The 21,039-nt window shown below is 57.6% G+C and overlaps 3 protein-coding genes across 3 annotated transcripts; 1 reads left to right on the top strand and 2 right to left on the bottom strand.

Annotated features, from left to right (window-relative positions):
* Positions 1 to 325: 325 nt before the first annotated feature.
* On the bottom strand, positions 326 to 4,595 carry BEST2 (bestrophin 2). Its single transcript, XM_055082060.1, has 8 exons — positions 4,160 to 4,595; positions 3,916 to 4,010; positions 2,835 to 3,068; positions 2,588 to 2,742; positions 1,834 to 1,986; positions 1,666 to 1,746; positions 1,312 to 1,466; positions 326 to 844 (listed from the first exon to the last, which is right to left on the bottom strand). Exons 1-8 carry the CDS (start codon positions 4,309 to 4,311, stop codon positions 421 to 423), a joined length of 1,449 nt encoding a protein of 482 aa, XP_054938035.1. The 5' UTR covers positions 4,312 to 4,595; the 3' UTR covers positions 326 to 420.
* A 3,671-nt stretch (positions 4,596 to 8,266) lies between these two features.
* Positions 8,267 to 14,474, bottom strand: GET3 (guided entry of tail-anchored proteins factor 3, ATPase). Its single transcript, XM_007103593.4, has 7 exons — positions 14,292 to 14,474; positions 13,314 to 13,461; positions 10,416 to 10,564; positions 10,173 to 10,323; positions 9,318 to 9,425; positions 9,029 to 9,226; positions 8,267 to 8,608 (listed from the first exon to the last, which is right to left on the bottom strand). The coding sequence occupies exons 1-7, from the start codon at positions 14,450 to 14,452 to the stop codon at positions 8,477 to 8,479; spliced, it is 1,047 nt and encodes a 348-aa protein (XP_007103655.1). The 5' UTR covers positions 14,453 to 14,474; the 3' UTR covers positions 8,267 to 8,476.
* Positions 14,475 to 15,968: 1,494 nt separating this feature from the next.
* TRIR (telomerase RNA component interacting RNase) lies at positions 15,969 to 19,071 on the top strand. The gene is made up of 3 exons (XM_007103587.4): positions 15,969 to 16,347; positions 18,252 to 18,329; positions 18,634 to 19,071. Exons 1-3 carry the CDS (start codon positions 15,994 to 15,996, stop codon positions 18,739 to 18,741), a joined length of 540 nt encoding a protein of 179 aa, XP_007103649.1. The 5' UTR covers positions 15,969 to 15,993; the 3' UTR covers positions 18,742 to 19,071.
* Positions 19,072 to 21,039: the final 1,968 nt, after the last annotated feature.

Below are 21,039 nucleotides of genomic sequence, written 5' to 3'. Positions count from 1 at the left end.
AGTAAAAACAAACAAACAAACAAAAAGCACTAAAAGTTTATTGAGCACCTATTATGTACCAAACACTAAAGCCACATTTCATTTCATCCTCACAGCTCATTGAGGTGGGCACTCATATGTCCATTTTGAGGACAGAAGAAAGGCAGGGCACACTGATAAAAACTCACGCAGTGGCGGGTAGGAAGTAGAGCTGGTGGTAAGGACCGGCAGTTCAAAGATGCTGGAAGAATACCCTGCCCTCAGTGCAGTGCCTGGCCCACAGGAGGCGCTCCAAGCCTCTGTGCCAAATGTAAAGGCGGGACGCAGGCAGGTAAGAAGCGGGCAGGCAGAGTCCACAGCCAGCTTATAAAGCCCAAACCACTTGTTGCGGGCCGTGTTGGGGCATTTTCCCTGTCCTTGGGGATCCTGGGTCCAAGGGTCTCAGGTTAGACTCTCCTCCTCCTCGCCAATGGGGCTGGGCAGCCAGGGTGGAGCCGGCCCCCGGGGCCCGGGCATTGGCACAACGGTGAAGGGCTCGGCGGGTGGCCCGGGGGCTGGCGGCTCGCGGCCGGCGTGGGGCTCAGACTCCGGCTCCGGCAGGCCTAAGTCTAGCAGCGCTTCGCCGCAACTGCACTCTGGCGCCGCGCCAGCAGGGGCGCCCGCGCATGCGCAGCTGGCGGCTGTGGATTCCTCCGACACGCAGCTGTTCTTGCGGCGCAGTAAAGACAGGTGCCGGCCCAGCAGGCCTCCAGCGGCCATGCCTGCGCCCACCGGCAGGAGGCGCTGCAGGAAGTCGCCGTGTGTATCGCTCAGCGGTGCATCCACGCCGTCCTGCCGCTGGAACTGCATGTCCTCCTTGGCCAGCCTGCGGAAGAGACAATGGGTCAGCGCTGCGGCCTCTCCCTTCTTCATCAACAGAGTTGGGACCGAGGAACGCTGCTTTTCCACCTCATTGTCCCACTTATCCCCAAAGACCCTGGCTCCTCACCCGAGAGCCTGGCCTTATCCTCTGGCTCTGGCTATGCTCAAACTTAGGCCTCAAAAGGCTAAGTTGGGGCCCTGCCGCCTGTCCTTTGGTATCGCTTCTGGCCCGTCCACTCCTCATAGACTGTAGCCCTTAACTCTGCCCCCAGTTAGTGGCCGGGTCCCAGACCTTGACCCGGATCCCTGACCCCTGCCCCGTCCTAGTTCTCATGACTTTAGCTCTTAGCCCCGAATCTCCAGGGTGTAGCCTTTAGCCCCGACCTGGTCACCCACAGCCCCTTCAATCAGATACACCCCGCAGTCATGAGCCCCGCCCCCAAGAGGCCTCGCCCATCCCCACTGGCTCACGTGATGTCGAAGGTGGAGCCCTGGAAGGAGGGCTGCTGCAACAGGAAGGCGGTGGCCGCGGTGTAGGGAGCGCGAGCCTCAGCTGCGTCCCAGTACAGGTCCTTCTCCAGCATGGCCAGGTCGTCGTACATCTCGTCCACGGCCAGCATTGACACCTGCGGGCGAGTATACGCGGGGAAGAGTGGGCATGGAAAAGCACCGACACCGCAGGGTGGACCCCTCTGGATGGGTAGGAGTGTGGTGACCAAAGAGAGAAGGATGGATCAGGGGCGATGTCTGAGCGAGTCTTAGCAGGGGTGGGGCCAGGGCCGCTTTGGGAGCCCAGGGATGGTCTTAACCGAAAGAGTCTCTCACTTGGAAGTTGCGGTCGATCAGAAAGTTGGTCTCAAAGTCATCGTCGTCCTCTCCGAAGGGGTTGATGAGCTGCTCAGCTACCTGAGTGGGGAAGAGGAGAGGTAGGCGGAGAACTGAAAATCCCTGCCCGCTCCACCCCTGGAGTCCTGGCCTCGGGGCCCCACCCACCTTGAGCCAGCCCGCATAGAAGAAGAACTGCAGCAGGGTGAAGATGGGCACGAACAGGTCCAGGTCGTGGTCTTTGTAGCCCTGCGCCGGGTCCAGGAACTGGCGACCGATGAGGCAGGCCAGGAAGTAGCTGTACACAGCGATGGTCACCACCTGGGGGAGGGGCAGGACGGGGTGCCAATTCAGGGTTCTCTGGGCCTTGGGGGGGGTCATGGAGAGACCAGAGCTAGGATCGCGAGTCACTGTGATGGGGTCTTAGCTGGCCCTCAGTTTCTCCTTGAGACCAACGCTCCAGGGCCTCTGACGCGGGATATAAAGAGGCACGGCGGGGTTACCTGGGTGTAGACAAGGGGTACGCTAATCCAGTCGTAGTGAAAGAGCATCCCACACTTGCCCCGAAACACAGTCAGCTCCTGGAGGCAGATACAGGTCATGAGGGGGCCTGAATAGTGAGCTCACACATGGGGATTAAGTGGGGTGGGGTGTACCTGGGATGGAGGTGAGTGGTCAGCTGGTGGGAGGTGGGCGTGTGCTTCTAGGGACTTCAGAGAGAGTATTTAGTGGTGAGTGTACGCCTAGGGGCACTATATGCACCTAGGAGTCGCCCCATAGAGATAAGTGTGCACCTGGGGGCCGCAAGATAAGGGTGGTTGGGATCTGCCTTGTGGGAGGCGCGTGGCAGGCACACAACCTCAGGGTGCGTGGGGTACAATTTCCCTGGCATTTTATATGAGTGACCACCTGGAGAGCCCACCTCCAGCAGCAGCTTAAGGGCGCTGTTGTCGCGGATGCGGCCCTCGCGCCGAGCCTGCGCCGCCAGGTTGGAGAACCAGACGCAAGGCACCCAGTACTTGTTGTAGGATGAGTTCAGGTTCTCGAACTTCTTGCGCTCCTCGCGGGTCATGAACCCTGGAGGGGCGAGGTCGGGGATTATTTGCCCCACCTTCAGTCTTTGCGCCTCCCCCGCCCCCCCCCCGCGTTCCTTTTGGCCGTAGCCTTACCTGCTTCCACCACGTGGTCTATGGTGGGGAAGCGCTTGAAGACAGCGGTGCTGACGGAGCGCAGGATAAGCACGGCAGAGAGCCCTGCATAGCGCATGAGCGTGCGTCGGTAGAGGCGGCCCCGCTCGTCGCGCCCGTGCACTGTACCGACCACCACGCACATGAGCGAGTCGGGCAGGGGCATGCACAGGTACTGGTTCCACCAGCGGTGCACCACCAGCGTTACGTAGAAGCCTGCGGGAGAGCCGGGAATGGGAGACTCAGTTGGGACACTAGGGCCAGGGGTTTGGGGTCCCAGGTCATGGGAAGAGGAGTGACATAGGGTCTTCATCAGGAACATGCGGTAGGCTGGATACCCAGACCATGTGGGGCCACCTGAGCTGGGAACCTGGAGATTCAGCCCTGAGGTCAGAGAGGTTGGTGCAGGCTGGATCACCCTGGCTACTTGGATGTCACCTGGGATGGGAGATTGGGATCTCGGTATAGAGGTGGAGACAGAGGGCCCACAGGCAGGTTGTCACCAAAGCCACAGGGAGCCCCGGAGCCAGGGATGTGTGAGGGGGTTGGGCACAGCACGGTCTAAGTCAGGGAACCTGGGGCAGGCTGGTCACCCCATCCCTGTGGGCCCAGAATGGTGGGAGGAAGGCTGAGGTCAAGTGAAGTCACTGAGGACAGGGGGCTGGGACTTGTCAGAGAGATGCCCCTCAGGCTGGACTTGAGAGGATGGAGTCATGTGGGGTCCTTGGAGGGGGGGGTCCCTGGGGCTCAGTACATGTGAGGGGAGGCACTAGTAATTCCACGCAGACACAGATGGGAGTCCCTGAGTTGACCAGGGATAAGCCTATGCATGACACGGAGTTCTCATTGGGGGCACCTCAGGGGACCCTCTGACCAGGTGACATACAAGGTCTCGGGAATTGGGCCCATACTTGGCCTAAAGGACGCAGAAATGGGGATTTGTGGGGGGGGGCTTTGATGGGGGGGCATCTCAGAAAGGCAGGAATGGGAGTCTCCAAAAGGCATGAATGGCAATGGGTTGCTCAGGATGAAGGGAATGGGGAACTCAGGAGCGCGGACGCACCGAGCACAAAAGAGACCGGAATGAGACTGGCGTACTGGTCGCAGTAAAGAACGAGCTTCTCAAAGTAGCGCTTCTGCTCTTCGGTCAGCACGAAGCTGCGAGGGAGGGAGCGCGGGATCACGGGCGAGCCCCGGTCCCCAGTTGCAGGTCTCTCTTCCCGCACCTCCAACGGGGCCGGCCCGGAGCCCCTCCCCAGACGCCCCCACTCCGGCCGGCCCTCCACCCTCTCCCCGGGCCGCCTCACCGATAGGCGGCACTCAGCGCCATGTAGAGCCCAAGGAAACACAGCAGCTCGCGCCACAGAAGTTTGTAGATGCTCCCGCGCCACAGCAGCAGCAGCTTCGAGAAGCCGCCGAAGCGCGCGTTCGCCACGCAAGCTGTGTACGTGACGGTCATAGCGGCGCCCGGGCCGGTCGAGCCCAAGGAGAGGGGGCTGGACCGGACTCGGGATTGAGGGCCGAGGAATGGGGGGCCGGGCCGGGCCGGAAGGCTGCGGGCGAGGGTGGAAAGGTGCGGGGACGACTCAGCTCCGCGTCACTTTCCATGCCCGGCCACCTCCTCGGTACCGGCTCTTGGCTCAGCTTCCCGTCTCCTCCCACCTGCTCAGTCCTGCCCTAGCCCCCAGCCCTCCTCCCCAAGGCCCCTCTGGCAGGCCACTCCCTTCCTTGGACTCCAGGTCCCAGCGTCCTGCGCCGACCTCCCCAGGCCTTCTCCGTTCATCCCCCCACGCCCAAGGCCCTTGGTCCACCGAGTTAACCCGAGCTGCCCTCTCTGATCCCATACCCCTTGCCTGGACGCCATCTACAGCCTCCCCCCGCTCCCCGAGTCCCTAGCTCCTCAGTTTCTATGTTCCCAGGGCTCCAACTGACTTCCCTCCCTCAAGTCCCACTTCTGCTTTCCCTGCCCCTACTCCCCCAACCCAGTCTCAGCCCATTCTCTCCCCGGCACTTCCTTTTGAAGCCCTCCAAAGCCGGATCCCCAAGCTTCCAGGCCCCAGTTCCTCTCCCATAGACCCTCAGCCTCAGGCTGGCTCCTTCTCCTGCACAGCTGCCCCATCCTATCCTCCTCCCACTTAATCGAACTGGCTCTGCCCCCTCCCTCTTCTGGATCCACCTAGACCTTTCCTCTGTCCATTCCCCTCTAGCCTTCTGAGCCCTCCACACCCTACCCTGAGGACTCAGATGGATTCTTGCCCGCAGACCGACTTGTCCTCAAGGTTCCCTATTCCCCCAGGCTTGGGTCCTTCTCACCTGGTGGCTGGTTCAGGGACACTCAGGGACAGGGAAAGGATGGGCTTCAGGGTTGGGTGGGGCTGAAGCCAGACTCTGTGAGGGAGGGGGCTGGGGAGTGGGCGTGGGTGGCCCCTCCCTGGCCCTCCCCCCTCAGTGGCAGCCTCAGAACTTTGAAGTCTCATCAGTTTGTTACCTGGGGCAGGGGGCGGGGAATTCACCTTGTCCTCCTTAGCTCCTCCCTGTCCTGTCTCCCAGTCAGTCACTGGCAGATCCAAGAAATCTTGGACCTAGACCTGGGGGAGGGGGCAGGAACCCTGTCTTTACCAGACCCAGACATATACACACACTGCTCAGTGAGTCTGGGTCGCTCCACACTCACCTGTAATCACACACAAAGATGCACCTAGAAACACACACCATAGACCCAGACACAAATTCAGCTTTCCTCAACACAGCCTCCCACGACCACGGTGACCCAGAAAGCAGTACACACTGTCACAAAGACTTCCAGGTCACCAAAGAGACAACACTTAGCCCCCCCACCCCCATACGCAGATATAAAGCAGATGGACCCTAACCCACCAGGCTCTCAGCTCTCAGGCACCCACATAGTGCTCCAAACAGCCACCCAGGAACACAGGGGCAGGGACCCAGGCACCCTGAATTCTTTCATGATCATACTATGTAATAAAGACACACGAAAGGTCACACAACCAGCCAAGTGCAGACCCCAGCCCGATCCCAGAATGCCTTCACACGTGAGCCATCACACAGAGGGAGGTAGCAGACATTTATTCCTGATCTCCCCTGCACAAAAGTGCACCATGGCCACACACCAGATGCAGGAGCACCTGCCCTCAGCACAGCAGCACACAGTCCTGGGGTCAGAGCCGGGTCCTAGGGAGTCCCTTCGATATGCCAATGTAGCGAAGACACACTCATACAACATCGACCCCTCCCAACAGTCCCACAGACCCAGAGGGTCACATCCAGATGGAGTCAGGCCATAACCCCTCATGAAACTCGCCTGCAATTATTTGTACATCAATACGTAAGACACACCCTCCCCAACACCCCCTCACTGCGGGCGGCGACGGGCAGGCACAGGGCAGGCACACACACACCCTGGGTCTCAGACACTTTGGGCGTTGTCATGAACACACAAGCTTAGGGACACAAAACCTTGTCCCCACATTTGGCATGGATACAGGACAGATGTTCTCCCTTCACAGACACACCTACAATGGGGGCACTCTAGCCTGGCACAAACAGCCCTGCATCCTCACCTTTGAATGCATAGCCCAGTGTGGGAGGGGCAGATGCTCAGGGTTCCAGCTCCAAGAGGGGCGCCCTGGGGTGCCCCTGAGCCTCTCAAGTCCACCCCAGAACCAGGAGTGCACATGGCTCCGCTCGACCTTGCCCCTGAAGGTCCGGCCAGCCAGGACGCTGTGTTCCTAACCTGGCAGGTGTCTGCCCAGCCCGGGGTAGTTAGGAACCAGCCTGGACTGGCTGTACTCGGACCCGTGCCTCTGCCATCCAGCTGCTGGACAGCACATAAAAGAGGATGAGGGGTGATGCTGCTAGCTACGGGAACAGGGGAGGGAACAGGCTTCAGGTTGATGGGCTCCATACCTGACCAGAGGCCCCTAGTCCCTTGGATGTATCCTCACATACTGCAGCCAGCCCTCCCCTCCACAGCCCCCATCGACCCCCGTGCTCATCTCCCCTCCCCCAGCTCACCGTCCCCACACACTTCTGACTGCTGGACCCCTACTGGGGCAGAGGCGGGTTGCCCAGGCTAGTTCACATGCTTACTAATTGTTACAGTGAATAGTAACAAATAGTCCTTGGCAGGTACATGCCTGGGGCCACTGTAAAGGCGTTACCTATTTCATTTCCTTGCATCCTCACAAGCAGGAAATGTGAAGTTTGTGCTGTTATTCCCGCTATCAAGGTAGGGAAACGGGGGCTCAGAGGACGCACAGCCTGTTCATAGCACAGCTGGGATTTGAACCCAGGCAGTTTGGTTCGGAGCCTGGGGTCCTGCCATGGGCTGCACTGCCATGTTCGTTTACAAGCACCTCCTCAATGTGGACGCGCCCACATGGGCTTGTGTACACCTGACTGAATTGGGGGGACACGTCTAGGCTCGTGGTTGCATTCCCCTCACACACACACCCTGGCACGCCTAGACCCTGGGTGTGCACTGCTGTCTGAACACCACTTCCTGACTCATGTGTGTCCTTAGTCACCCCCTTTCTCCCTCCACCCCCATCCAGCTCCAGCTTGGAACTTGCAAACGCCCAAGGTCATGCCAGTCCTGGGTCTCGGGGATGACAGTGACTGTCCAGGCAGTGGCAGAGGGAGGAGTGAAGGAGAGAGGGGGGCTGCTTTATGCCTTTCAGGCTGGTTTGCTAACCCTTCCAGGGCCAGGTGAATTTGTGCCATGGCCCTATGAATGGCCACACTTCTGTCTCCATTTTAGGAATACGGGGACTGAAGCTCAAACTGCAGGAAACAGGTGGCAGGCCACTCAGTGAGACTGCTCTGGGGGCAGGACAGGACTTCAGGGCCCGTCCAGCCTGAGTCCTTTGTCATCCTGCGCCTTAATCAGCCCCCCTGTTGCAGCCCTGTGCTGGGAGGGGCTGATGCCATTCCATGTAACAGGAATTGGGGGGTGGGGGTGGAGACTGTTAATCCGCAGTCTGGCAGGCCCAGCCTCTGCCCAGGGTGCCCACTAATTCCCAAACCAAACAGCAGGCAGTGCTGGGCCTGCTGCCGACCTAATCCGCTCCCCACCAGCCTGGGGCTGGCCAAGGGGCCTCCCAGTTCCCACGCTCTGAGTCTTGAAGGAAGTGGGCAGATGCCCCTTTCTTCTACTCCAGGCTTTACAGCCCCAGAGGACACGCTTACCCATATAGAGCTAGAAAAAGGTACCCCTTTACAGAAGAACCCTCCTTCCAAAATTACAATAAACACACATCTCTATTAGGTCTTTGTTGTGAGAGACCTAAACATACATCTATGCCTCTCTGGATGTGACATCTTTGTGCAGTGTACAACCTTTGCAACTGTACATGGAGGTACCAGGCCCCAACCCCCCATGTCAACACCCACAGTAGTTTAAGATCATTTTATTGAGGGAGGAGAGGCGGGGAGAGGTGCGGGGGCATCTACAGCTCCCCCAGCCCCACCAGGGGGAAAAGACCCCCTCCCCGCCTCCCTTCCCCCAAGTGGTTCCCCTGTATTATGGGGGAACTTTGTGCAAACTCTGCCCCGGCGGGTGGCGGGTGAGTGTGAAATGGCAGCAGCTGGGGCTGATGGTGGTGCTACTGGGCACTGGGGGGCTTGTAGGGCTCCAGGAGAAGAGCAGAGAAGGTGTTGACCTTGTCCGCCCCCCGAACCTCATGGGGCAGCAGTGGCAGCTTCACAATGTGGAAGTCTTCATATAGGTCCTCCATCTGCGGCAGGGGCAGAGGGCAGAAGGCAGCAGTCAGGGGGCCAAAGGGCAGGGACAGAATGTGATCAATGTAAAGGGTTGGGCTAGGGGTCTCCCAGAGTCAGGGAGAGAATATGAGCAAGGGCTTCACAGGGACATAGGTGGGAGTGGTGCCAGTGAGGTCAGAGACCACTGGGCTGGACACCTCCCACTCCCCAGGGTGAGAGGTATCCAGGCCAGGCCAGCCAGTCTATGAAGGCCAGAATCAGAAGGTCTGAAGCAGTGGGTGAAGGGCAGGGGGTTGGGGTGAGGAACAGAAGGTGGGCTGGAGCAAAAGGTCAGAGAATACAGAAAAAGGTCAGCAGTGCCTTGGCTGGGCTGGGCCAGACCCCAGCTTCCAGGGTCAGAGGTGAGGGCTGGGCGGGAGAGTGGGTGTGTGTACCTGGTCCAGGTACTTGGCCTGGATCTTGTGGCGGGCCTCACACATCTTGCAGGGCTTCTCGGGATCAGGGAAGACGAGTTGGTTGACAATGATGTTGTGCGTGTCGATCTTGCACTTGGCCAGCTCCTGGATCAGCCGCTCCGTTTCATACAGGGACAGGAACTCAGCAATGCACACACAGATGAAGGTGGTTTGCTCCTGCAGGATCCAAGAGAGGACAGGGAGGGGCAGATTTCAGCCCTGTCTCTTTCCCCTGAGCTTCTCGCCGCCCGCCTGGACCACAACTCACAGGGTCCTTGAACTGCTCGCTGACGGAGCGGATGACAGGCAGCGTCTCCTCCAGCTTGGAGGCCAGCTGGTCTGCGTTCATGTCCCCAAGGCCCAGCATGTTGCACATCTGTGGGGACGATGTGAGAGGGCTCATGGTTTATCTGGGGCGCATTATATTCCCTGGGTTGGGCTCACTAGACACCTGGGGGACGACTCCTGACACCTCCCAGTGGTTAAAGGTGTGGGCCCTTGAGCAGATCGCAGGGGTCCAACCCTAGCTCTGCCATTTCTGTGGGACTGTGGCCAGGTTAACTTGACCTCCCAGAGCCTCAGTTTCCCCATGCGTAGAGCTGTTGTGCTATATGACATGTCACGTGCTTGGAACAGTGTCTGGCACACAATAAGTGCCCCACAAATGTGACTGAGGCACAGGTCCCCGCCGGGGGACCAAACACAACCAAGGAGATGCCAGTGGTGTGCAAAAGTGTGAAGGCATCAGGGTTGTCATGTCGTGCTAATAATAACCCATAGGGGGATTTGCATGCTCTCCATTTAACAGGTAAGGCCCAGAGAGGGGAAGTGACTTGAGGTCACACAGCTGTGTCACAGCAGAGTGCAAAGCATTAGAACCCGGGCCACCTGGCTCTGGGATATGTGCTTTCAAGCTCTGTCTGGGGCACTCAGCGGGTGGAGGCGGGGACACTGAGTGCTGCGGAGTAGGGGGGACAGTCCCCCCGCAGTGAAGATCCATCCCATCCATTGGGAAGCGCTGACTGAGGGCATATGTGGGAAATGCCTTTGTTACTGCACATCTGGGGGTCCGGGGGCCCACTCTGATTCAGGGGACTCCTGGATGCCCTGGGGCTCTGCCTGCCTGTGAGATGAAGGGGCTGATCTGGTTCTTGATCTGCATGAGGCGGCCTAGTCCCCGCTCGACGATGGTGGGGAAGTTGAGCAGTCTTAGCGTGTGGCCTGTGGGCGCTGTGTCGAACACCACCACCGAGAAGTTCATGCCCTTCACCAGCCTGCGGGGAGATGAGGATCAGGCCCGCTCTGCCCCCTCTCCCACACTAGCCCCAGGCAGCGCCGGGCACCCAGAGTCCCTGCCGGGCCTGACCTCATGACCTCTGCATAGCTCATGGCCTCATCGATGCCTGGGAAGGCGCTCATGGCTTCCTGCATCATCTTCTTGCCCATGCTCAGCATGTTGTCCTCCTCAAAGAACTCATCCGGCAGCTCCGCCACACCCAGGCTGGGGTCAATCTCCTGGGGGCCGAGAGGGTCAAGACTCAGGCTGCTGTTGCTGGAGGCTTCCCACCTGGGCACGGAGCCCGAGGGAGCCTGTGGGGCGCCCTGAGCGCAGCCCTTCATCAGGTCACAGCTGGGGAGACCCCTGAGGTGCCACATGGCCCTTCCCTTAGGCGCTTAAGGTCTCGGGTGGTGGCACAGATTGTTCAAGTCTTTCACAAGCAGAAGGGAAATTGCCAACTGTGCTCAGTGTCCCAGAGGGAAGGCAGAGTGCGTTGCAGGGCCTTCTCACGGGCTGTTCCCCCACCCCGGCCTGTGACCTCTTCCAGATCATTCCTCTAACATGAGTCTTCCGTGACCGCCCAATCCAACAGTGCAGCCCTAGCCCCCTCTGCCCTGCCTTCCTTTCTTCTTAACATCTGGCCTCTCCTCACATGGTTTACTTAGCATGTTTTTCGCCTGTCTCCCTAACCAGAATGCCGGCCCCACAGGGCAGGGGTTTTTCTGTCTTGTTCACTGCTGTGTCCCCAGTGCCTGGAAGTGTCTGGTACAGAGTAGGTCATCAACATGGATGCAGATTCCATGAAGGGGATGACCAAGCCTGGGGTCCCTGGCCCGTCCTGCACTCATTGCCTCTCTATCTCCCGCCTGTGTCACCTCTTCTACTTGACTTCATGTTTCCTGTGGCGAAGCCCTCCACTCCCTGGCCTCAGAGGTCATTTGCCTGCAGGGAGCTTGTCCACACATCACCCCCCCACAGCCACACCCTTGATGGGTTGTTCCTAGTCACCAGGCCACTCTCTGACCCCAGCCTTCTCACTTCCTGTTATTCTAGACCTTCCTGGGCCACCTCATCCCCGCACCTCTGCCCGCTTGTTCACCGTCAGTGGCCCTCTTGGGCGGCACTCTTATCCAGCCCAGTCTCCACAAGATGCCTCTGCAAACACTCCCTTCTCCCTCTGTGGTTGGCAAAAGCCCCATCCTGGCTATTCGCAGCTCGCTGGCATGGCTACACCGAGGTGAACATCAGGGGAACACCCCAGATGAAGAACTCAACCTTGCTCCCCATTCCTGATCACAAATCTCCAACAGGCACTCGACAAGCCAGAAAACCCACCCATGGGAATGTTAATGCCACATCTTCTCCCTCCTCAAACCCCTTCTGGCCCGTGTGCCCCTCACCCTCTGCTGAGGGCTGTGCCTCGCCTGTGCCTCAGTGAGAAAGCGAAGTCACTGGCTGCCAACACCCTCATTTCCCCCCAGGAAATGCCCCAGTCCCCCCACATTCCTTCTAAGCCCCTGGTCCTGGCAGAGCCCAAGTCCTGGGTCTGTGCGCTGGAGAGAGCTCACGCCTGCCTGAGGCCTGTCCTCAGCCGGCATCCTTACTCCTTCCTGCAACGTCACTTGTCCCTCCCAGTTGAAGCTTTTTTTTTTTTTCCCCCCGGCTGCACCGCGCAGCTTGTGAGATCTTAAGTTCCCTGACCAGGGATTGAACCTGGGCCCTTGGCAGTGAGAGCCCAGGGTCCTAACCACTGGACCACCAGGGAATTCCCTGAAGCATGTGCAGAAGCAAACAAACATGCTCTAGCATCTCCTTCCTCAGAAAAGCCTTCCTTAACCCTCATTCCCTTCCCCCTCCAGGGATGGCCATGCTCATTTCTCTGCTCCCATCATGGTGATCACTGTGTCCACCTCAGCTCACCCATTCCAGGCAGGCTTCTGCCCCCATTCCCAGGGTGATCTGCTTAAAACTGACATGCCTGCTAGAGCCGACAACCTTTCTGCCCTAGTCCCTTTGTCCTCCTGGAGCTTAGAAGCCCACACTCTCTGGCTTTCCTCCCACCTCACCTGTGGCTCCTTCTCGGCCTCTTTCAATGGTTCTTCCTCCTCCTCTGCTGGACCCTAAATGCTGATGTGCCCCCGGGGTTGTTTCTGGGCCTCTCTATTCTTTCACGTGCTCCTCCACTCACACAGCTTTAAATACCACCCTTGGGACAATGACTCTCAAATCAACGCCAACCTCCTCTGAGCTCTAGGTTCACATAACTAAGCTGCTGTCCTGATGTCTCCACTTGGATGACCAGTGGGCACCTTGGTCTCACTGTGGCCAAATAAAATTCCTGACTTTTGGCCTTCTAAACATGCTCCTCTCCCAGTCTTCCCCACCTCAGCTGCCCAGGGAGCCAACTAAGACATGTACTTATACTTAGTTCATTTCTTTCTCTCAGCCATTACAACCAAGCAGTTAAATTGCTTTAATTCCAAAATACATCCCAAATTTGACCACTTCTCACCCCTCCTCCCAATTTTCGGCTGCCATCATTCCTAGCCTGGTCACTGTCCCAGTTTCCTTGTTTCCATCCTTGACTTACAATCCAATTTCTGCATGAGAGCTACAGGGAACTTTTTGGAAAACGAATTTGGCCATGACATTACTCTGCCTAAAACAAACAAGTTCCCATTAACTTGGAAACAAAGCTACACTGATCTCAGTGGGCTGCAAGGTCCTACTCCATGTGGTCCTGATCGATGTCTCCCTCCCTTCCCTTGCTCACTAAGCTCCAGTCACTCTGGCTTCCTTTCTGCTCCACAAACGTTCCTCACTCGTTCCCCTGTGGGTATGTTGAAGAAGGAGTGAAAGTGGAGAGACAGAGGATGGAGAATGGGCAGGACATGGTAGCTGATGGTGGGTGTTCACAGGAAAGGCCTGAAGGTGCCTTTGCCAGAGTTGGGGTGGGGGGGCGGGGCTGAGCCCTGCTGCACTCACCATGGCGAACAGGTTGTCATAGCCTTTGACCTTGGTAGGCACCTTGGAGAACTTCTGGTCAAATGCATCAGAGATATTGTGGGCTGGGTCAGTGGAGATGATCAGAACACTCTCCCGCCCCTTGGATAGCTGGACTGCTAAGCTGCAGCTGGACAAGGGAAAGGCCAAAAGGTGGGAAAGTGAAGGGTTAGGCTCTGCTCCTTAGGTCTGCATGGGGAGAAGAAGCAGGAGCAGGGGACCTGGATCAGCAAGGGCCTTGAGAGAAGAGTACGGATGACTGTGGGATCAAGCCTCAATCCCTGCAGAGGGACCCTATCAGACGTCACCTACTGAGCCCTCCAGCTGGCTATATAGTGGTAAGGTTCAGCTGAATGTGTCCGTCCCGCCTGATGCCTGCTTCCTTGCTGGCAAAAAGTAACATGGTCCAGCTATCCAGCCAACTTGACCCTGTGTCCCCTCCCTCAACGCTAAGCTAAGGGGTCCTTTGCACCTCCTGCTAAATTCGATAGTTCAGTCCACTTGTCCAGGGTAATTTGCCCCGGGGACCCCTCCCCCTCTTCCCAGCTGAATGGGTAGTCTGATCATGTGCCCTCTCTCCCGCCTTCCACCCCCACCCCTACGTGGGCATAGAATGGCAAGGTTCACCAGACTAGGATAGTTTGCCCCGCCCCTCCCCCTACTCTGGGCTCACTCTGGTACAGTCTAGCTGATTGGGACATCTAAACGCTCTCCAGGCTCCCGTGCGCTAGATCCAATGTGGTTCAGCCCTTGAACAGGGATGGTCCAACTCAGAGGGTGCCAGGCCTGCATTCAGGAGGTAGCTTCCATTTGCTCCAGATAACTTCCGAAGAGTACAACCCAGAAGGCCCCGGCCCAGCCCTCCTGCCCGGCTGGTGGTGGAAGACCCGGTCCTTGGCCTCCCCTTCGCCCTGTGGTACATCCCACCCGTTTTCCCGGCCACCACCGCAGCCTCCTTACCTGCAGGTAGTCTTTCCAACACCACCCTTGCCCCCGACGAAGATCCACTTAAGGCTGCGCTGCTCGATGATGTTGCTAAGCGTGGGCTCCAGCGGCTCCACATCAGGGGCATCCTCGAACTCCTCTGCCTCAACCCCCCACCCGGCCACCCCTGCCGCCATCTTGGAACCGGCTCACGTGATCAAGCGGAGCGCACCATGCAAAGCACCTACAGGGGAAATTTCCTATCACAACCCCATCAAGGCTAGAAGATTGAATTAATTTTCTCATGGCCTAACTTTTAGGAGCTAATAGAAGCTATATTTCCAACGTCTTCCCCTTCCAAGGTTCAGCTTGTCAGCCTCTTGTCTATATTCTCTTCAAAGACTCCCCCTGCCTAATTAACATATTGGTACATCCCAGGTTACTCCCCTTTACTGATTGGCCCCTAAGTCTCGCAGCGCTCCTTTCATTGGCTACATCTTTTCTTACTTTACCAATCACTCTCAGGTCCCTGTAGCCGCCAACCTCTCCTTAGCAACCGGCCAAACACCCGCTGCATACCTTTTTCAAGAAGTTAGATCCGAGGTCCACCCTGACCTGACTCCATAGGCTCAACTTCATGTCGATCATTCCCCCCCTATTCTCCAACCTGGGTCCCAACACCGCCTCAGGTCCGTCTCTTCTGTTATTCAATTGGCTGGGAGCCACCGGGCTCCTGACGCAAACCAATCATAAACGAACCGATTAGTTGGCTGGAGACGGTCCCGGGGCTGCTAGTGGGTTAGAGGGAGGACGACTCCAGTTGTGGGCGAGGTCCGCAGATCCTTGTCCAGTGAGCCCTGAGCCCCCATGCAGCACAGGACAGGGCAGGGACAACACTTGCAACTGCGCTCCTTGTCGTAGAAGGAACCCTGTTCCCGAAACCCTCTTTCCAGTTTGCTCTCTGTCCGAGGGGAAACTCCAGTTCAGCCAATTCTCTCTTTGAAACTCTGCCCTGGGCAGGAATACAGGCTGGGTCCCAGGCCCTTAGCGGACACTCTTAGATGGAGACTCCAGCCTAGAAATATCCGCGGTTTCATCTGAGTACTCTAGCACATAAAATAATACCCTGACTTTCAAATGGGGACCCCAGCTCCTTGGAGTCAGCTGTGTCTCTATTTCCAAATAAAAGCTCCACCCCAGAGACAGGTACCCAATCCAGAGACACCCCCATTTCTATTCTGGAGGCCCAGGCTAGATATGCCCTCTAGTTAGTCCTAGTTAGGGACCCAGCTTCCGAGGTGTCAGCTGAGCACACAGCCTTTGGCGAGGTCCCACCCCTCACTGAGATTATCCCTGGTTCCAGAAGTGGATTCTAGCCCCGAAAAGCTAATACGCCCCCAAGTCCCAAGCGAGAACCTCACTCCGAGAGCCAGCTACAGCCCCAGGCGCAGACAATAGTCTCATTCCGGAAGAGACCATCTCTGCGTAACGTCTGCGGGAGTCTACCAGGGCTATAACGGTCCGCGGGGCGGGGGCGGGCGGGGCTTCTGCCCGCCGGCGCGTAGCGTCAAACCTTACTCCTCATTCACCCCGCCCCTCATGCCCCGCCTCCACTGCGGATGCCTGAGGGCCAGATCGGTCTTCCCGGCATGCATTGCCCGGGACGAGGCAAGTCTGGCGCCAAGCGCGGGCCCGGAGCGGCCTTCCCGGAATCCTTTGCGAGGTACCTGGCGACAAGATGGCTGCCCGAGGGAGACGGGCGGAACCTCCGGGCCGGGAGGCGCCGGGCCCCGCGGGCGGCGGCGGCGGCGGCGGGAGCCGATGGGCTGAGTCCGGGCCCGGGACGTCGCCCGAGAGCGGGGATGATGAAGTGTCGGGCGCGGGTTCGAGCCCGGTGTCGGGCGGCGTGAACTTGTTCGCCAACGACGGCAGCTTCCTGGAGCTGTTCAAGCGGAAGATGGAGGAGGAGCAGCGGCAGCGGCAGGAAGAGCCGCCCCCGGGCCCGCAGCGACCCGACCAGCCGGCCACCGCCGCCGCCGCGGGTCCCGGGGATCCGAAGAGGAAGGGCGGCCCGGGCCCCACGCTCAGCTTCGTAAGGAGCCGCGGGGGTGGGGGCGGGCGCCAGGGCCTTCCTTGGCAGGGGGAATCGGGCTCGAGAAAGGGGATCGGGATCCAGGTCCACCCTCCGACCCCGATGAGGGAGCCGTCCGGGTCACCCGCTGAGGATTCGGAATCTGGATTCTCGACGAGAGAGGTCTGGGGGCGGAGGTGGGGACCCCCGCAGTATGCCCGCAAGAACTGGGAGCTGGGAGGAATTCCATTGGAAACAGCGCTCCGAGGATGGGGAAACCAGTATACCAGGATTCCTGTTTGAGTGGAATCCCGAACTTTGGATACTGGGACCATCTCCCACTATGGGGATGGGGGGCATAGTCAAGTCTGTACTGAGCTGTGTGGATGAGAGACTCAGACTGCTTACTGTGTGACCCTAGGAGATTTGCTTGACTTCCCTGAGTCTGATTCGTCCAGTGTCCATTTATTGAGCACCTTACCTTGTGCTGGGCAGTGTGCTAGGTGATGGGTATGCTGTGTTGATTATGACAGGCATCTCTGCTTTCCTGGGGCGTCTAATCTGGCCTAACCTCATTTTCCCTGCTTGCAAAAATGGGCATCATCGCATCTTCTGATGTGATTAGCACTGGGCCTTTCTTATAGGAAGGGCTAAACCAGTGGTTCTCAACTGGGGACGATTCCCCTCACATCATCCCCACATTTGGCAAAGTCTGGAGATATTTTGGTTGTCAGAACTGGGGGAGGGAGTGCTATTGACATTTATGAGTAGAGGGCAGGAATGGTGCTAAACATCCTACAATGCGCAGAACAACCGTCTTCTCCCCCTCCCCAACAAAAATGATCCAGTTCAAAATGTCACTAGTATATGCGATTGAGAAACTCTAGGCCAAAGAAATGGTACCTATATTGATTGTTAGCTCTGAGCTTGCTTTGTCTCTCGTGTTGAGAGCAAGTTCCTGTGGTGTGGAGAAAAAAGTGTGGTGTGAGAGTAACGAACTGGGGGTCAGGTTTCTTCATCTGTCAAAAATGAGTGTGAGAATAGTCCCAGCAGCGCAGGTCACTTAATGCCTGGCTGAGGGATAGGGATAGGATGTCTGTAAAGCCTCTTGCAGCCCCTGGGGCACAAGAAACCCTCAAGTCTGTGGGAGAAAACAGGACCAGGATGAAAGTTCAGAGTAAGACTTATGTTTGAGGAAGGGGAAGTGGCAGGACCTGGGCTGGTGTGCGAACTGGGTGGAGGCCGAGTGCCCCTCTGTGAGTGAGGATAGCAGTAGTTCTCACTGCCTGTTTCATTTGTTCATCAAGGGGCCATATGCACCATTTGCAGGAGCACCCTCAAAGAGGCCAGGCCCGGTTATGTGTAGGGGAACAGTGTCGCTTGGTGGTTAAGAGTGCTGCTCTGGCCTAGACACACCTGACCCTGAATCCAGCTCCCCTGTTTGCTGTTGGCATGATCCAGGGTACAGGCTTCTCCTTTTCAGAGATGTTTCCTCATCTTTACAATGGGGATGGTAACCTTCATCGTGAGGTGACTGTGAAAGTGGAAGGAGATAGTATATCCAAAGCACTTGGCACAGGGCTTAGCATACAGTAAGTGCTCAATAAAGGGAGCTGTTGCTGCCTGTGTGGTTCCTACTAGGGGAGGGTGAGGACAGTGCTTGTCCCCACTGATGTGGGAATTCTTTTCTCTGCCTGGGAGGGCAGCCCGGGGGCCCAGGACTGCCTGGGCATCATGGGCCCAGGGCAGGCGCTGAGTCGCGTGTGCTCCTCTCTGATTGCTGCGCAGGTCGGCCGGCTGGTGGAGCTGGGCGCGGCGTCGGGACGGGCCACCGGGCCGGGCTAGGAAGGTGTAGTGGGCCTCAGCGCCGCCAAGGGCGGGCCCCGGCTCCTGTAACCGTTGCAGTCTTCTGTCCCTTCACCCAGGTGGGCAAGCGCAGAGGCGGGAACAAACTAGCCCTCAAGACGGGAATAGTAGCCAAGAAGCAGAAGACGGAGGATGAGGTGAGCAGGCTGGGTGTGGGGGGCCGCCCACGTTGCCTTTTCCTTCCAGCCTCAGTTCCTGGCCCAGGTGCCCTGTCCCTCCCTCCTCAGTATCTAGCCCTTGGATGGGTGTACTGGGTGGGGGAAGAGGGCTTTCAACAAAGTTCCCAGATAACTTGATTCTCCATATCTTTACCTCACACCCAAGACCTTTGCGGTGACTCTGTGGGTGGGTCAGCTGTCTCAGGACAGTCCTGACCCTGGTTCCTGGCCTCCTTGGCATCTCCTTCCCAACCCCCGTGTGTCCCTCCCCTCCCCCCAACAGGTATTAACAAGTAAAGGTGATGCATGGGCCAAGTACATGGCAGAGGTGAAAAAGTACAAAGCCCACCAGTGCGGCGATGATGATAAAACTCGGCCCCTGGTGAAATGATCCCCCTCCCTGCCTGCCCACGGCCTGGGACTCTGCGATGTACATAACTATTTAATGCAGCGGCAGCGCGGCAGCCTTTTTCCCCCAAGGACTTATATACAGAAGGAAACCGAGATGCTTCCCGCAGCTGCCGCAACTGCGGACGATTCTCCAGGACTCTTTTTTACCTTGAGCACTTGCCTCCTGAGACTTCATAGAACAGTGGTTTACTGTCCCCTGTCTTCTCAGCTCCTCCTTCTCTCTGGCTCTTTCTGTCTTCCTTTTCTCACCCTCTCCTCCCTCCCTTTAGCCATCACTTCTGGGAAGTAAAAAACTTGACCTAGTGCTGGAGCTGTGTGCTTGGTTTGCCTTCTTTGCTGTTCTCCAACCTAAGCCCTCCCCTCATGGCTGGCACTGCACCCACCAAAGCCTGGATCTGGCCCAGTGAGGGAGGGATTTGGGGGTGTGGGGGGAGAACTAGGGTGCATCACCTCCTGTAGGCCTGAACTGTCCTCAGGTCTCACCCCTGACTTCCCCCCCACTGTTGGGTGTTCTTGTTCAGTGTCTCTTCACAGTCCCACTTGGGCTGGGCCAAAGCTGTCGGTTTGTTCAAATCAGAAGACACTGAGCACCTACGGTATGCCTGGGTTTTTCTGGGCCCTGCGGCTGCTGCAGTGAACAGAACAGACCATGCATGCTCCCTGCCATTGTGGAAGGAAACAGACACAGATGAAAGGGGGAAGCCATTTTGGGAGGTGATTGTGAAGAAGGACAGGATAGAGGCTGCAGGGAGGGGTCTATTTTAGTTGACATCTGACCAGAGTCCTGAGGGAGGTGAGAAAGCCTGTCCCAGGGGTAGTGAACAGCCAGCATAAAGACAGGGAGAGTGCTGGCCCTTATGGGGAGCTCTGAGGAGGCCCCTGTGACTGGAGCTGGCTGAGTGAGGAGCATGGGTGGATTATATGCAGAGCCTTGTGTACTAGGGTGAGAATTTGGGTGAGAAACCTTTGGGGGGGTTGTGGGAAGGAGCAACATGATGTGTTTTATTCAGTGTGTCTTAACAGGATCCCTCTGGCTGAAGGGGTCTGGGCAGAACCTGGGAGATGGAGGAGGCCAGGCCATGATCAGGCAAGGGGAGGTGATGGGGTGTTGGCAGTGGAGGAAGTAAAGAGGGCTAGGATCTGGATTCCCGTGGGGCTGCTCTGTCCTGCCAGCTACCTGTAGCCCTTCCAGGGAAGGGGCTTGTTTGTCCCACCTTGCAGAACATGACAGTTGATATATCAGGGGACAAGGTGTCCTAAAGGAAACCTGATGCCCCTAGTGCCCCTCTAGTACTCCTTGTACTTCTGTGTCTTCCTTGCCTCATTGCTCATCCTGCTGGAGCTGAAGGCTGCCTGGCTGCCTGCTTTCCCTGGAGCCCACAAATGTTTTAAGATGCCCTTGCCTCCTGACCCCTTTTCAAACCTATTAGACCTGGAGCAACATCTAGGCCCCCCAGCTGTGGGCCCATCTCCCACGCCTTTCCAGGCACGAATGCTGAGCAGCTCGGCACTCCTGCCCATTCTACGGCCAGGCTCCCATCCCTCTTACCACAGGGGAGCATCGTGACTCTGAGGATCAGGTGGTGACCATGTGCTTGGCCCTCCACCACCCGTGGAGGCAGGTGGAGGAGGGCTAAGGTAGCACCTACCCAGCCTCACACTGCCAGATTCAGCCTGTGGGGTGTGGGGCATTCCAAATACTGAGCACCAAAACACCAAACTCCCTGTCCTAGTGGAGCGAACATTCTGGTTGGGGGAAACAGACAAGAAACAAAATACAGAACACCACATGGTTATACATTTTGTGGCGGGGGAAAAAAGCATGAAAGGGGGACTGTGATGAGAGTGGGAGAGATGGCAACTTTAAGTTGGTCGGGAATGGCCATACCATTTGTTCCAAGTCCCGAAGGAGGTGGGGCAGGCAGTGAAGATGGTCCTTGGAAGAGTGTTCGGGCTAAAGGAACAGCAGGTGCAAAGACCCTGAGCTGAAACCACGCCCAGCTTGAAGAGTGAGCAAACAGACTTTGGAACAGGCAACATGTCCCCCCTCACTTCCTGCTAACACACTGTAAGGCTTGTCTGGTTTATTTTCCACATCACCTCAAAGGTCTCCCTCCTACTTTCAGGATGCTGAGCTGGCCCAAGTGTGACTTTAACCTTGGGAATGTAGTGTGGGGGAGAGGACACAGGAAGCCAATGGAGCCAACTCTACCTCCTCCTCCCTCAAAGCCACCCACAGCCTCTGGATCTTTAAAAAGAAACATAAGTGGGAGAAGTA

The sequence above is a fragment of the Physeter macrocephalus genome, unplaced genomic scaffold (assembly GCF_002837175.3).
Source record: "Physeter macrocephalus isolate SW-GA unplaced genomic scaffold, ASM283717v5 random_7, whole genome shotgun sequence".
Lineage (NCBI taxonomy): Eukaryota > Metazoa > Chordata > Mammalia > Artiodactyla > Physeteridae > Physeter > Physeter macrocephalus.
The sequence above is the reverse complement of the archived record's forward strand: the minus strand, read 5'-3'. Positions and strand labels throughout refer to the sequence as shown.